General features: G+C 56.5%; 1 protein-coding gene across 3 annotated transcripts; it reads left to right on the top strand.

The window, feature by feature from the left end:
* The first annotated feature begins 391 nt into the window (after window positions 1-391).
* FBRS (fibrosin) lies at window positions 392-13,030 on the top strand. 3 transcript variants are annotated; one of them, XM_060078074.1, is made up of 18 exons: window positions 392-1,932; window positions 2,214-2,393; window positions 3,132-3,167; window positions 3,287-3,316; window positions 4,374-4,422; window positions 4,515-4,815; window positions 6,182-6,483; window positions 6,689-6,894; window positions 7,010-7,054; window positions 7,307-7,402; window positions 7,639-7,707; window positions 8,482-8,511; window positions 8,892-8,963; window positions 9,274-9,394; window positions 9,500-9,580; window positions 10,483-10,566; window positions 10,920-11,127; window positions 11,231-13,030. In XM_060078074.1, exons 1-18 carry the CDS (start codon window positions 1,477-1,479, stop codon window positions 11,808-11,810), a joined length of 2,946 nt encoding a protein of 981 aa, XP_059934057.1. In that variant the 5' UTR covers window positions 392-1,476; the 3' UTR covers window positions 11,811-13,030. The 3 variants fall into 3 exon arrangements, with proteins under 3 accessions (XP_059934057.1, XP_059934056.1, XP_059934058.1); XM_060078073.1 differs by having other exon boundaries at window positions 8,482-8,520; XM_060078075.1 differs by lacking the exon at window positions 7,010-7,054 and having other exon boundaries at window positions 8,482-8,520.
* The last annotated feature ends 1,404 nt before the right edge of the window (window positions 13,031-14,434 follow it).

Here is a 14,434-nt window from a genome sequence, read left to right as displayed (position 1 = left end):
CGGAAAGGGAGAGATACTGCTGGCTGTCGACTGGGACCTTCCGCGGCCGCGCGCCGCCCAGCGGCCAACCGTCCCCTAGGCCTCGCGCACTACATCTAGATCCTCGCCTTGACGCCATCAGGATACGGGCCAATGAAAAGAGCAGGAAGAGGCGGGGTCATCTGGAGAACCGCCCCAAGCACCTACTTTTAACCAGTCGAGTCACAAGACTTGATGAAAGGCGGAGCTAATCTGACATACCCAATCCAAGATTTGAGGGCGGTTACATATTACTCACTCCCCAGAGTTTGACTCCGCCCTTCGTCTTGACGTACACTTCTCAACCTATCAACGACTAAGGCTGTAGAGGGGAGATGGGGAAGGGGGCGGAGAGTGGGAGGAGGCCGAGAGAGGAAGGAGGCGTAGGCTGAGAAGGAAGAGGGAGGAGGGGCAGGGAAGTCCTGGCGGAGAAGAGGCCCAAGACTCCAAAGGAGACGACAGGAGGGTGAGCTGGAGTTCCCTCGGTGCCCAATAGCCGTTCCGGATCCCTTAAGACGCAAGTCAGACAGAGACGGAGGAAAGGAGGAAGAGACTTTTATGTCGGCAGACAGACAAGCTCTACCCGTCACCGTTGCCTCACATCCGGGGCTTTGGAGGGCTGGCCCCCGCGGCCCCGCCCCCCCCTCGCGCCTTTCATGGCGACCGGAGGCGGAGGCTGGAAGAGCTGGGCCTGGAAGAGGCCCCTTTAAATCTCCTTAAAGGGGTGGCCACTGATCTCGGCCGACTACAACGCCAGCCTTTAAAGGGGAAGCCACCGAACCAGATGCTGACAAATTGAGAACTGTACTGTTGGGAGAAGTGGAGCGAGTGGGAATTCTCACCGCCACTTCTCCCCCACGCAAGAAGTCCTTTAAATTCAACTTAAAGGGGAAGTGGCCGCTTGTGGAGGACTAGAAACTAACTCCCGAGCCCTTAAAGGGGCGGCCTGCTGTTTGGAGAACCCTGGACTCTTTAAAGGGGTGGCCTCTTTTAGCCGGCGGACTTGAGGCACTTTTAAAGGGGAGGTCTGCGTTTCGGGGCGAGCTTTCGGCCCCTGGCAAAGGGGTGGCCCTTCCTCTTCCTCGGGGAGAGTTGTCTCGACCCCTGGCAGGGGGTGGCCACCGAACTAGGCCGGTCGGACACCGTCGGGTCGTCTTAAAGGGGCCAGGGGCTGGACAGCTTGAGGCCTTGCCTTAAAGGGACGACCGCCCCGTTTTCGCCGTCTCGGCCCCGCCGGCCCCACAGGGGGGGCTCTCAGGCTTGTCGCCCCGGGGGCGGCGCCGGCACCCCGGGCCTTGGCCTTGGGGCAAGCTCGGGGCCAGCAGATCCAGCTTTAAAGGGGAAGCCGTGGCCCTCTCGTCCCTGTGCAGCCGCCAGCGCCGCGCCTGCGACCCCGGGCCTGCGGACAGGCGGTTTCGGGGCCCGCCGCCTCCGGATGCGGCGCTGAGGGCGGTCGCCATGGAGACGGCAGCGGCCGCGGCTCCGGGCCCGGGCTGGGCCGCTGAGGGGGAGCGGCGGCGGCGGCGCTGCTCGCGCCGAGACCGAGACCGGGAGCAGCGGCGCCGCCGAGGTCCCGGCAGCGACGCGCCCCGGGCCCTGTTGGCCGCCCCGCGCGGCTCGTCGTCGTCGTCGTCGCCGCCGCCGCCCGCCAGGCCCTGGTCGTCAGCTTCGTCTGGAGAGCGGCCCGGAGGCCCGAGACGGCGGCGGCCGCGTCCTAGGCCTCGGCCCCCGCGACCCCGAGCTCGGAAGCGGCCTGCTGGCTCGGGCAGCCGCGGGGAGGAAGAGGAGGAGGAGGAGGAGGGGGGCGCAGACGATGGGGAGGCTGAGGAGGAGCCTGAGGAGGAAGAAGAAGAGGAGGAGGACTTGATCGATGGCTTCGCCATCGCCAGCTTCGCCAGCCTCGAGGCCTTGCAGGTGGGGCCTGATGGGGCCGGGGACCTTTTCAGAGGGCCAGAGAGAAGGGTACGGTGCCTGGAGGGGGTGGAGTTGAGGGGGGAATGCTGGCACCCCAAACCAGAGCAACCGGCTCCTCTGGCCAGGCCGCTGCCCCACCCTGGGGTGGGAGGAGGTAGAGCTAGTCTCCAGGGACCAACCAGGTTACCTGGCCTGAGAGCCACTTTGGTAGCCTGGTCACCCCTAGAGAGGTCGGAGCTTTCCTTTCTCCATCTACTGTAGTTCCACCTTCTCCTCCACAGAAGGATGCGTCTCTTCAGCCCCCAGAGCGACTGGAGCATCGGCTGAAGCATTCTGGGAAGCGGAAGAGGGGGGGCTCCAGTGGGGCAACTGGGGAACCAGGGGACAGCTCTGATCGAGAGCCTGGCCGGCCCTCTGGGGATCGGGCCCGAAAATGGCCCAATAAGCGGAGAAGGAAAGAGGTGAGCTTGTTCCAAATCCCTGTCCTTTAAAACTCTGCAGAATGTTCTTCACATAGACCCATTTTCCATCAGCAGTGCTGCTACCCATGGTAAACAGTGACCCCAGTTTCTAAGGGCAAAGAGAAAGGCAGAGCAAATTTGAGCTTCCACTGCTCCATCCAGGTCTGACAGACATGTCCGCAGTCAGACTTGCCTGCTTTTGGCTGACATTACGTCTGCCTCAAACATATTCATAATTCAGAGATATAGCAAAGGGACTTAGTTGAATCATAAGTTAGATATGGCTTCTGCACACCTTTTCAAGTCGGTGTCAGTATAGCAGGAAAGAAGCAGTCTTTGAGCAAATACCTAGACGAAAACCTGAGAAGCAACAGAAGGCAGAGATCTGGGAGAGATGCTGCAGAAGCCCACATGAGGAAGCCACTCATTCTGTCTGGGGGATGGGAGGAGGGTTGTGGTTAGGGAAAGCCCCCTGGGATGTCTTAGTCAGGCCTTGAAGGATAGTCATAAGTTTGCTAAGAAGAGAAACAGGGCTAAGTTGTTTTGGGCGAAAACACAGAGATGTGAGAATCTGGTATATTTGAAAAATTGCCAGAGCATTGAGAACAAGGGGTGGACAGTAGAAAGAGATTGAGAATAGGTCATGAGGGGCCTTGAGTGCCTTGCCGGGCAGTTTAGACTTTATCCAAAGGCCTCGCCAGTCAGCCTCCCTTACCTCTGGACTCTGGTCTTTCTCAGGCCTCCTCCCGTCATTCTCTGGAAGCTGGATACATAGTAAGTGCTCTCCACCTGTACCAGCCCCTCCCCTTTCGCTCCCTGTCTGAAATTCCCCTCTCGACCTTTGCCCCCACTCCTCTTCCCTCTTGTGACACCTCTGTCTTTCCTTTCCCCAGTGTGACGCGGAAAGCGATCTGGACGAGAGGGTGAGTGGGGCTAGAACTTGTTGGGTGGGCAGTATTACAGCTCGTAAAATGAACTGCAGCTTAAAAGTTTCCTTGTGCAGCAGACAGAGTCTCCCCTTAAGTGGGGAACGTGTGTTAGGTTGAGCCAGAATTAGATTTTTGGGGAGGAAGTATGGGGCGGGGGATTGAGAAAGTGACAAGTTATATTTGGTAACTAGAGCCAATTGACCAAAGAATCAAAGGCCCATGCCTTGCTGTGCCATCCTTTCCAAAGCCCCTGGAGATACCAGTGGTTCTCCACGGAAACCTGGGGTGGCTGTGGAATCCAGTTGGTCCTTCCTGCTAGCCATTAGTCTGTTCCTGTAGATTAGAGTCTGAGCTGAGACCATGGTCATGGCAGTGAGGACACTAAACCATTGTAGTCAGTTTAAGAATATATCCTGTAAAGGTGTATTTCATTTTATCCTTAGGGCTGATGTGCTAATTTTGAAACTGTGTGTTCTAACGGTTGGTGCTGTACTCCTGTAACTAACTAAATTTGTACTCCCTGATGTGTGTCTTGCTGTAGTTTAAAAAGTTGGCTGGACAGGAACTGTGGTGAAACAAATAGTACTTGTCTATCCAAACGGGGCAGCCACTATTGGGAGAATAGGGGCCCATTCTCAAGAGAACCTGCAAGTCTGAGTTTTTATGAGGAATCTCCGGATTTCTACATATCAGCAATTAGTTTAAGAATTTTGCTAGCATTTATGGACCAAACAAATCTGTAAGCCAGGTAGGCATCTGAGCCAGCAGTTAAGTGATATCTGACATTTTTGATTTGCTTGTTTCTCTGCTACTTCCATGCTGCCTCAGTTCAGTCCTCCCAGCCTATCAGATTCTCAGGCTCAGTTGCTCTACCCTTTTCCCCAAGCATAGGGCCCCCTAGAGCTCACAATCTTTGGTGGATTTCAGCTAAGTTGATGGACTAGACTTGTCACCACTACCAGTTCCTAGCAGACTCCAGAGGCTGTTGGCCTTCCTGAGTGAGGGCCTGACCTGACCAGAACCTGTCCCTGTTCCTGTCCTTCTTCCCCAGGTCTCCGATGATGACCTTGACCCGTCCTTTACTGTCTCAACCAGCAAAGGTTGGTCCCAAGGGGCTGGGGTTGGAGACAAGGGAGGGAAATTGGGTGAACGTGGACCTCAACTGAATATATCTGCCATCCTGCCTTCACAGCCTCGGGCCCCCACGGCGCCTTCAATGGGAACTGTGAAGCAAAACTCTCCGTAGTCCCTAAAGTGTCGGGCCTGGAGCGGAGCCAGGAACAGCCCCCAGGGCCCGACCCGCTGCTAGTGCCTTTCCCCCCGAAGGAACCACCGCCTCCACCGGCCCCTCGGCCTCCTGTCTCACCCCCTGCACCCTTGCCGGCCGCCCCCAGTCTGCCACCCCCACCCCAGCCCCAGCTGCAGCTTCGGGTCTCGCCTTTCGGCCTCCGCACTTCCCCCTATGGCAGCAGCCTGGACCTCAGCACCGGCAGGTGAGTGGTCCAGGGGTTTGGCCTGGTCTGGAAAGGCTTGGTCATTTTGGTGTCAACCCCTGCATTCTGTGGCTGGGACATGGGATGGTACCTGTGGGATATGACTTGAAAAGGGACTCGGAGGCTAAAAAGTTTGAGAGACGCTGGTGGAACAAATCTGAAGAGATTACTACAGGACTTATCAGAACCCTTTATACATTCACATAGAAGGGAATCCAGTTTGTGCCGTTTCCCAGTCTTATTTGCTGGTGAGACATTTTCGCAAGGCACATCTGCTAGGAATAGTGTTCTTTGGAACATACTTTGGGAAATGCTGACATAATGATTAAGAGTGCTGGCTTTGGTGTCAGTCAGACCTGGATTCAAATTCTTGCTCTGCCGCTTAATGGCTGTGTGATTTTCGACAAGTCACTTAACCTCTCTGAGCCTCGATTTCTTCTTTCTGTAAAGTGAAATAATAGTACCTTCATTGTAAAGCTGTTGTGAGGATTAATTATGACTTAATGCAGTGTTTCCCAAAGTGTGTACGCTCTTTGTTAGTGGTATGAGCGCATTTTAGATGTTATGCGAGTAAAGTTTTTTCAGCTCTGATGTGCTTTAAAAAAATATGAGTAGTTCCTCAGTCCGTTTATTTCACGTGTTACTGCTTGGTGAGGCTAAGTAAAAACAAACTGAGTTAAGTTAAAGAAGTAAACGGTACAGGGAGTTCCATGGATGAGGCAGCAATTGGGAAGGTGATGTGGAATGTTGGAGACTTGGATTAGCATATAAAGCAGGTGACAGCACTTGGCCTATAGTAAGTGCTCACTAAAGGGTAAGAATCACTGACACTATTGTTATCATCGATGCTATCTTTGTTATTATTGTTATCATCATTATCATTCTCTTATTATTGGAAAACTAAGGCTCAGAGAGGGGCAGTGACTTGCTCAAGGTCACCCAGGGTGTTAATGGCAAGATGGGCCTAGAATTCAGGTCTCCTGACTCCTAGGCCAGGCCAGGGCGGTGCTGCTTCCACTGTCTTAGGGTGGGAACCCAGGTGGCCTGTCGTAATTAAGCGTCAAAGTGAACGATATGTTTTGTGCTGTGGTCGAGTCAGAGAAGGGAAAGTCACGTGGCCAGAGGCGTCAGAGGCAGCTGTGTGGAAAAAGAGACCTAGAGAGAGGGAGAGGGGGCTGTTGGGTGTGGGAGGTACCTCAGTCTGAGGATGGGTTCTCCGGGTCGGCGGGTGGGGGTCCTGGGGGCCAGGTTCTACCACCTTCCATGTTGGAGAACCAGGGTCAAGGTATCGCCCAGGCTTCTGACCCCCTCCCGTCAGAGCTGGCACCTCCCAGCCCCTCACTCATCTCCCCACTTCTCTCCCCAGCTCTTCACGGCCGCCCCCCAAGGCCCCGGCCCCTCCCGTGGCTCAGCCTCCCCCCTCATCATCCTCTTCGTCCTCTTCCTCCTCATCTGCCTCCTCCTCGTCCGCGCAGCTCACCCACCGGCCCCCGACGCCCTCACTGCCCCTGCCTTTGTCCACCCACAGCTTCCCCCCACCCGGGCTGCGGCCCGCACCCCCACCCCCCCACCCCTCCTTATTCTCCCCTGGCCCCGCCCTGCCCCCGCCCCCACCCCTGCTGCAGGTGCCAGGGCACCCTGGGGCCTCAGCCGCTAACGCCCTTTCTGGTGAGTTTGGGGTCCTGGCCGGGGGGTGGGGGGCCATGGCCCCGGGCTTGGGCCCAGTTGGCTTCGGGGCATCTGGACCTTAGCAAGCAGCAGGGCATGAGGAGGGAGTGGCCCAAGGCCAGAAGGGAAGGCCAGTCACCTGGGCCCAAGGAGGCTGACACGGTGGCTACAGATGTTAAAGCCTTCTCCCCCTCCCCTCCCACAGAGCAGGACCTGATCGGCCAGGACCTGAACTCTCGCTACCTGAATGCCCAGGGTGGCCCCGAGGTGGTGGGGGCAGGGGGCTCCGCCCGGCCCCTGGCCTTCCAGTTCCACCAGCACAACCACCAGCACCAGCACACCCACCAGCACACCCACCAGCACTTCACCCCTTACCCCCCGGGCCTGCTGCCACCCCACGGCCCCCACATGGTGAGCTCCTCATTGGGCCGGTGATGAGGCTCAGAGACCTGGGGGGAGGGTATGGCTTCCAGGGGAAGGCCCTGGGCTCCTGGCTGGCAGCTTACTCTTCCCTTCTCTTCCCTAGTTTGAGAAATATCCAGGAAAGATGGAAGGCCTTTTCCGGCATAATGTGAGTGTGTGAGAGTGTGTGAGTGTGTGGGTGTGTGGGTGTGTGGTGTGGGTGTGTGGTGTGTGGGCATGGATGCATCAATGCGTGTGGCCCTGGTTGTTGGGGTCCAGTCTTCAGCTTCAAAAACAAGAGCCTTGAGCCTGGGAGAGCTCCCTGGGGGGGATTTAGGGTGGAGGCCAGAGGACTGATGGGCAGACCACAGATGGGCTGCACCTCCACCCCCAGCTTGGACTAGTCCCCTTCTCTCCACAGCCGTACACGGCCTTCCCTCCCGCAGTGCCCGGCCTACCTCCGGGCCTCCCGCCGGCTGTCTCCTTTGGCTCCCTGCAGGGGGCCTTCCAGCCCAAGGTGAGCTCCCAATCCAGAGGACACTGCCACCTCCCACCCCTTACAAACCCGGATACCCCTGGATCCACTTACCTTCCCATTCCCCAAAACCATGCCCATCCTCCTGCCCTCCCCTTGTGGACCCAGGTTTCTCCAAAGCCATGCTCCCTCCCTGTCCCAGCTGCCAGCTTGGTTTTAGACCCCTTTTATGCCTGGTGTCAGCTCTCCTGACTGATCCCTCCACTCCCCTTTCCCAGAGCACGAACCCCGAGCTGCCACCACGACTGGGGCCAGTGCCAAGCGGGCTTCCCCAAAAGGGGACACAGGTGAGGGGGGCCAAGGCAGGTCCTCGGGGAGCTGGAAAATCTGTTGAGGGAGAGCAGGGTTGACTTGAGAGTGAACCACTGATTCCTCCCTTTAATATATGGTCAGGGGTGTCCCTGAGAACCTGAGAAGAGGGAATTTCTGTAAATGAAGGATTTCTCAGGCATGAGGGATAGGAATTTCATGAAGTTGCCCCAGAAATAAGATTCCTAGGATGATGGTTTTTGTAGGGGTTTTCAAATTTTTTGTCACAGCACTCTTTTCTTCAAATGACATCATACCAGGAAGTTCTGTCCATAAAACAATGAAAAGATAAGCTGCTTCTTTGTGAAGTGACATGGGGAGCAGCCTTAAAGCACAGGGCTTTGGGAACATCGTGAAAAGCAGAGGATCTGTTTCCTAAAGGAGAGACTAGACAGAGGTTTTCCAGCTTCTTTTAACAATAGTAAAGACTTTTTTCTAAAGAAATCTTAAGCAGATCTTCATTATATAAAGCTGTTTATCAGATAGCTATTCTTCTCTGAGAAACCTGTCCTGCCTGCCCACTAACCCACTCTGCAGCCTTCCAAGCAGGGCACCTCCTTGGAGCCAGGTTCAGTAACTTGGTGCTGGAGGGGAGGTGCCCGGAGTGGGAGAGATGGGGAAAGGAAAGGTTTGAGGGAGCCACACACGGTCTCAGGGAGGTGTTGGGGGGGGCACTGGGGACTGTGGAGATGAGGTGCCCAGGTCAGTAAACAGGTCTGAACTGCTGCCAATCTCTGCTTTGCTATTCCCAGATCCCTGACCATTTCCGGCCACCTTTGAGGGTGAGTTTGGTGAGGACCTCAGGCTGCATGAGGCTGGGGGCTGGCGTCAGGGTGTTTGTGTGAGGGGAGGGTCTTGCTTGGGAATAAGCAAGAAGCCCAAGACGTGGAGGCAGCCAGATGTGGAACAGCAGGAAGCGAAAGGCTTGCAAACCGCAGACCTGGGTTCAGACACAGCTGGCCGTGGGACCTTGGGCAAGACAGTTTATCTCTCTGAGCCTCAGTTTCCTAGGCTGTGAAATGAACCTAGTCATCCCTCAGGTGTAGGGGTGATGAGTGGGGACGTTGTGCGGCAAGGCTGGGCCCAGGGCCAGGTCTGGAGTGGGTGATGAGTGAACATTCTTTCCTTCCCTTTCCCTTTGGTCATCCTTCTGGGGCGGCAGAAACCAGGGAAGTGGTGTGCCATGCACGTGCGCGTGGCTTACATGATCCTGAGACACCAGGAAAAGATGAAGGTACTGGGGCCGGAGGGCTGGGGAGAGCGGGCCTGCCTGAGCTCTGGGCGTCTACCTTCAGCAGAGCTTGGCAGAATCTTGGCCAGAAATGTTCCCTCCTGTCCCTGGTCACTGCCTGAGCAATTCCACAGTTAGCACTAGGTTCTCTTGCTAACTGGGGGGTGGTCAGAGAAGGCTCTCAGAGAGGCAGAGGCCCACCCAAGCCCTGTCTTGGCGCCAGGCAGCCCTCGGAGGGGGCCTCGGGGTGGAAGAGCAGGAGCGGGACCACACCTGGCTCCTCACTCACTGCCCCTCTCCCTGTCCCATGCAGGGCGACTCCCACAAGCTTGACTTTCGGAACGACCTCCTGCCCTGCCTTCCGGGGCCCTATGGGGCCCTGCCCCCTGGGCAGGAGCTCTCCCACCCGGCCGCCTCCCTCTTCACTGCGACTGGTGAGTCTGGCCAGCCCTCTCTGGGCCTGAGGTTGCCCACCTGTAGCCCGAGGCCCACCTTGCGTCCACTCAGCCTCATCAGAATCTCCCGCCTCTCTGCCCCAGGTGCCGTCCATGCTGCAGCCAACCCTTTCACGGCAGCTCCCGGGGCCCACGGACCCTTTCTGAGCCCCAGCACCCACATTGGTAAGAGTCAAAGGCATGTTGGGCAACCTAAGCCTTGTCCCTGAGTTCCAGGAGATGTTAAGCTGGGGATAGAAGTTAGACCTGAGAGGCAGCTGGAATGGAGGGTAGACCTGGTTCCACTTGCTTTGTGACCTTGGGCAGGTTACCCTACCCCCTCTGAGCCTTGATCTCATCCTCTGTAAAATGGGATAGGGAAGGGCAGAGTAATCGCCAATCCCTGACAGCTCAGTCACTGTCTCTGAACTAGCCAGTGGTAGTGGGGAGTGTGCCACCTGGGAGAGTGGGGTGGAGGAAGGCTGTGCAGGCCCAGCGGAGAGCATGGTCACTGGCACCCAGTGATCTTGGCAGGCTTCTCGGGGAGATTTATCCTGGGTTTGGATGGACGAGGAGGAGTTGAGCCGGCTGGCCTAGGGAAAGGTGTTCCTAGAAGAGGAAATTGTGAGGTTCCCACAGCTTGCTAGTTACATGTTCTGACTGGCTATGTGACATATATACGAAGTTAGGGTCAGGTTGGGAGCAGCCCTGCATGCAGGTGGGAGGAAGCTAGCTGAGGCCTTCAGGCGAGTGGCTTGCTGTAGAGCTGGTCTGGGTGGCTGGTGTTGGGGGCTGTGGGGTAAGAGCCTGACCTCTGGAGTCAGAGGCCCTGGATTGGGAGTTCCACTCACTGGTTAGATGACCATTGATTGGCAAGTCACTTCACCTCTCTGAGCCTGTTTAATCATCTATAAGTGGGAATGCTCCCGTCTGCCTCATGGAGCTTGTGAGGTTAAACAACACGTTGCACCTTAAAGCTCAGTGCTTTTCTGGGGCCTGCTTGATGATCAGCCTCTTCCCTGCCAGTCCTTGATGCCGGCTCAGAGCTGGCCGCCCAATGCTCTGACCATCCCCCTTTTCTCCTACAGATCCCTTTGGGCGTCCCACAAGCTTCGCCTCCTTGGCTGCCCTCTCCAACGGGGCCTTTGGAGGCCTGGGCAGCCCCACATTCAGTGAGTGCTGGGCGGGGTGGGGTGGGGGCAGTGGGCTCCTGTGCTCAGGCAGGGGGCTGGGAGGACGCCTGAGTGGGACCTCCCACTCCTGGCTCCCATCACTTTCTTTTTTTTTTTTTTTTTTTTTTTGCGGTACGCGGGCCTCTCACTGTTGTGGCCTCTCCCGTTGCGGAGCACAGGCTCCGGACGCGCAGGCTCAGCGGCCATGGCTCACGGGCCCAGCCACTCCGCGGCATGTGGGATCCTCCCGGACCGGGGCACGAACCCGTGTCCTCTGCATCGGCAGGCGGACTCTCAACCACTGCGCCACCAGGGAAGCCCTCCCATCACTTTCTACTTTGTCTTCTGTCTAGACTCCGGCGCCGTCTTTGCCCAGAAAGAAAGCCCAGGGGCCCCACCAGCCTTCGCCTCCCCCCCAGACCCATGGGGCCGCCTGCACCGCAGTCCTCTGGCCTTTCCTGCCTGGGTCCGGCCCCCTGAGGCCGCCCGGACACCAGGCTCAGACAAGGAGCGGCCTGTGGAGCGGAGGGAGCCCTCTCTTACTAAGGAGGAGAAAGACAGGTGTGCTTCCCCGCCAGCCCCCACCTGCCCTGCCCTCCGCCCTCCCTTTCCTCAGCCCAACCTCCGGAGTACCTTCATCCTCTCCTCCCTCACCTGCCCCCAGGGACCTCCCCTTCTCACGGCCCCAGCTCCGAGTTTCTCCTGCTACTCCCAAGGCGCGGGCTGGCGAGGAAGGGGCCAGGCCAGCCAAGGAATCGGTGCGGGTAAAGGAAGAGCGGAAGGAGGAGGCTGCTGCTGCCGCTGCCGCTGCCGCCGCCGCCGCCGCCGCCGCCGCCGCCGCCACCACCACCGGGCCTCAAGGCCTTCACCTGCTGTTTGAGAGGCCCCGGCCACCCCCCTTTCTGGGCCCTAGTCCTCCAGAGCGCTGTGCTGGCTTCCTGGAGCCAGCCTGGTTGGCAGGGCCCCCTCGCCTCTCTAGGCCACCCCGCTTCTATGAGGCGGGTGAGGAGCTGACTGGACCAGGGGCTGTGGCTGCTGCCCGCCTCTACGGTCTGGAGCCTGCCCATCCCCTGCTATACAGCCGCTTGGCTCCACCGCCGCCACCAACTGCGGCCCCAGGAACCCCTCACCTTCTCAGCAAGACCCCGCCAGGAGCCCTTTTGGGGGCACCACCTCCGCTTGTGCCCGCCCCTCGGCCTAGTTCCCCACCTCGGGCCCCTGGCCCAGCGCGGGCTGACAGGTGAGGGAAGGGGAGGGGCAGGGGCATAGCTCCATCCCCCTTTTCTTTTGACAAGGTCCTAGAGCTGAGGTTTCAAGCCAGGGCTGGAGGGCAGAGGTCATGACCTCACCAGCCACCTCTGAGGTCGTGGAAGCTGGGAGCAGTAAGCCCCAACCCCCACTAGATCAAGCATCAGTTGGATCTTGGGGTCACTGGGAGGGCAGAGGTCACAAGCCTTTAGAGAGGTGTGTGTGTGTGTGCGTGTGTGTGAGTGTGTGTGTGTGTGTGTGTACATGAGTGTGGGGGTCATTTCAGAGGTCATAGCTCGTGATCTCCTGAGGTGCACCATCGCCCCTTCTGAGGGCCCCTAGGCCCTTGGCCTGCCTCCCCAAGGGCTCACTAAGCCAGAGGCCAAAGTGCCCCCCTCCTCTTCACCTACCACCCAAGTCCTCATGCCCTCTCAGGGCTGGGGGAGGAGGGGCTAAAGGAAGGGGGGTTCCATGTACATATTTATCTCCTCTTCCACATAGCCCCCCAGACCTTTTGTACATTTTTACAGGGGTGCCCCTCCCAATAATCCCCCTTCCTGGTTAATTAAATCCTAAGACTGGTGCTGTGTTCCTAGCCTCTGGCCTCTCTGTGGGGGGAGGGGGGATTGTAGCGGGAAGAGCTGGGAGGGAACAGGCAGGAACCCAGGGCTTATCCCTGGAAATCTGCGGCCCAGCAGGAGATTGACCAACAGGAAAAGGGACCTGGGTACCTAGGCTAGAAAGAAGGGCAAATGCTTCCTGCTTGGCTGTCAGCCCAGGTTCCCCCCGACCTGTTCCTGTTACCTCTGTGTGCCCCCATCCCCAAAGGCGCAACCTTTAAGCTTCAGACTCCACCTCTTAGTGGCTTGGTCCCCTCCACTCTATTTCCAAGTGCCCCCAGGATTCCTGGGCCTTGCTCTCCAGAACCCTGTTCCCCAGAACCCTGCCGCAGGCTCCTTAAGGGGGGCCAGAGAAGGTCACCATGTACCACACACCAAAGAAGGGGGTCGGCCCGGGGGTGGGCCACACAGGCAGCTTCTTCAGCAGCCTCTTGGCAGCAGCCCCAGCCTTCCCAAAGCAGCAGGTGCCCCCAGGCTGGGGCCCAACCTAGAAGGCAGGGGTCGGTTTAACAAAAACATAACGTTGACTTTTTTCCCTGGTGGGACTTATTCTGTAACATGACTTGCGGATATTTATATAAAAATGAGTGTTACAATGAGGCCCCTTGGCTCCTCTTTGAGTGTGTGTGGGTCACCTGGGGGGATTGGGCTGGGTCCTGGGGTTGGGGAGGGATGAGGACAATATTGTCCATGTCCTGATGAAGGTTTTCCCCTCCTTCCCACCTGGGCAATTTGTTCTACTTTGGATGGATGGATTAGAGTGTTGGGCACTGAAGTTTTTCACATTTTTCTACAGTCCAGGAGTACATATTCCAGTTGACCCTTGAACACGGGTTTGAGCTGCACAGGTGCACTTATACGTGGTTTTTTCCCCAATAAATACTTCATACAGTACCACATGATCAATGGTTGGTTGAATCTGTGGATGTGGGACCACAGATACGGAGAGCCAACTATGGGACTTGAGCATCTGAGGATTTTGGTATCCACGGTCAACTGTGTAAGATTCAAGCAATAGGGCTTCCCTGGTGGCTCAGTGGTTGAGAGTCTGCCTGCCAATGCAGGGGACACAGGTTCGAACCCTGGTCTGGGAAGATCCCACATGCCGCGGAGCAACTGGGCCCGTGAGCCACAGCTACTGAGCCTGCACGTCTGGAGCCTGTGCTCCGCAACAAGAGAGGCCGCAATAGTGAGAGGCCCGTGCACGGTAATGAAGAGTGGCTCCCACTTGCCGCAACTAGAGAAAGACCTTGCACAGAAACGAAGACCCAACACAGCCAAAAATAAATTAATTAAAAAAATACTTTATAAAAAAAAAGATTCAAGCAATAAAGACAGCAAAACTAGATCTCCCATTCATGTGTCAACATACCCCAGCCCTGCACCCTTCCCAAGGTAACCACTGTCAGTCATTTGGTATTTGTGTTTACCTGCATATATATATGAACATGCATAGTAGTTAATGTTAGAAAAGGTAAAAGATCTATAATTTTTTAAAAATCAGTATTGGTTTTTATTTTATACATGGTCATTATAAAACAGTTCAAATACACAGAAATACATAGTACAAAGAGAAAGTGCCTCATAATCCCATTCCTCAGAGATGGCCACTGTTAACTGTTGGGCATATTCCTCCAGTTATTTTACTAACTATATGCTCAAAATATTATGAAGAAATGGGATCCTGTGAAATGTACTATTTTACAACTATCTTTTTACACTTAACATCATTCTTTGATGTAATCATTAAAAAACAAGTGACGACTAAACTGAGCTAGAGAAGCTGGCTCCCACCCGAGCCACCCAGAATTGACTTGTTCCGAGTATACCCATCACCTTAGGAAAGATGCATCCAACACTCTCTGCTACCACCACACATACCCCAGACTTCTAGGGAGGACTCAGGTCTACCTTGCTCCGACAAGTCAGAAACGGGTTGACCACGAGAAACTTGGCTTGCAGACAGTATTTCACCTGGCAGTCCTTGTTTTCAGCTTCTC

The sequence above is a fragment of the Mesoplodon densirostris genome, chromosome 16, assembly GCF_025265405.1.
Source record: "Mesoplodon densirostris isolate mMesDen1 chromosome 16, mMesDen1 primary haplotype, whole genome shotgun sequence".
Taxonomy (NCBI): Eukaryota; Metazoa; Chordata; class Mammalia; order Artiodactyla; family Ziphiidae; genus Mesoplodon; species Mesoplodon densirostris.
Note: the sequence above shows the minus strand (reverse complement) of the source record. Positions and strands in the feature narration are given on the sequence as shown.

Bases quoted from the DNA above. Each gene is read 5' to 3' on its own strand.
- FBRS (XM_060078073.1), top strand. From the start codon at position 1,477: ATGGAGACGGCAGCGGCCGCGGCTCCGGGCCCGGGCTGGGCCGCTGAG. The intron at 6,895-7,009 runs GTGAGCTCCTCA...TCTCTTCCCTAG, and splicing joins CACCCCACGGCCCCCACATG to TTTGAGAAATATCCAGGAAA. The intron at 11,128-11,230 runs GTGTGCTTCCCC...ACCTGCCCCCAG, and splicing joins ACTAAGGAGGAGAAAGACAG to GGACCTCCCCTTCTCACGGC.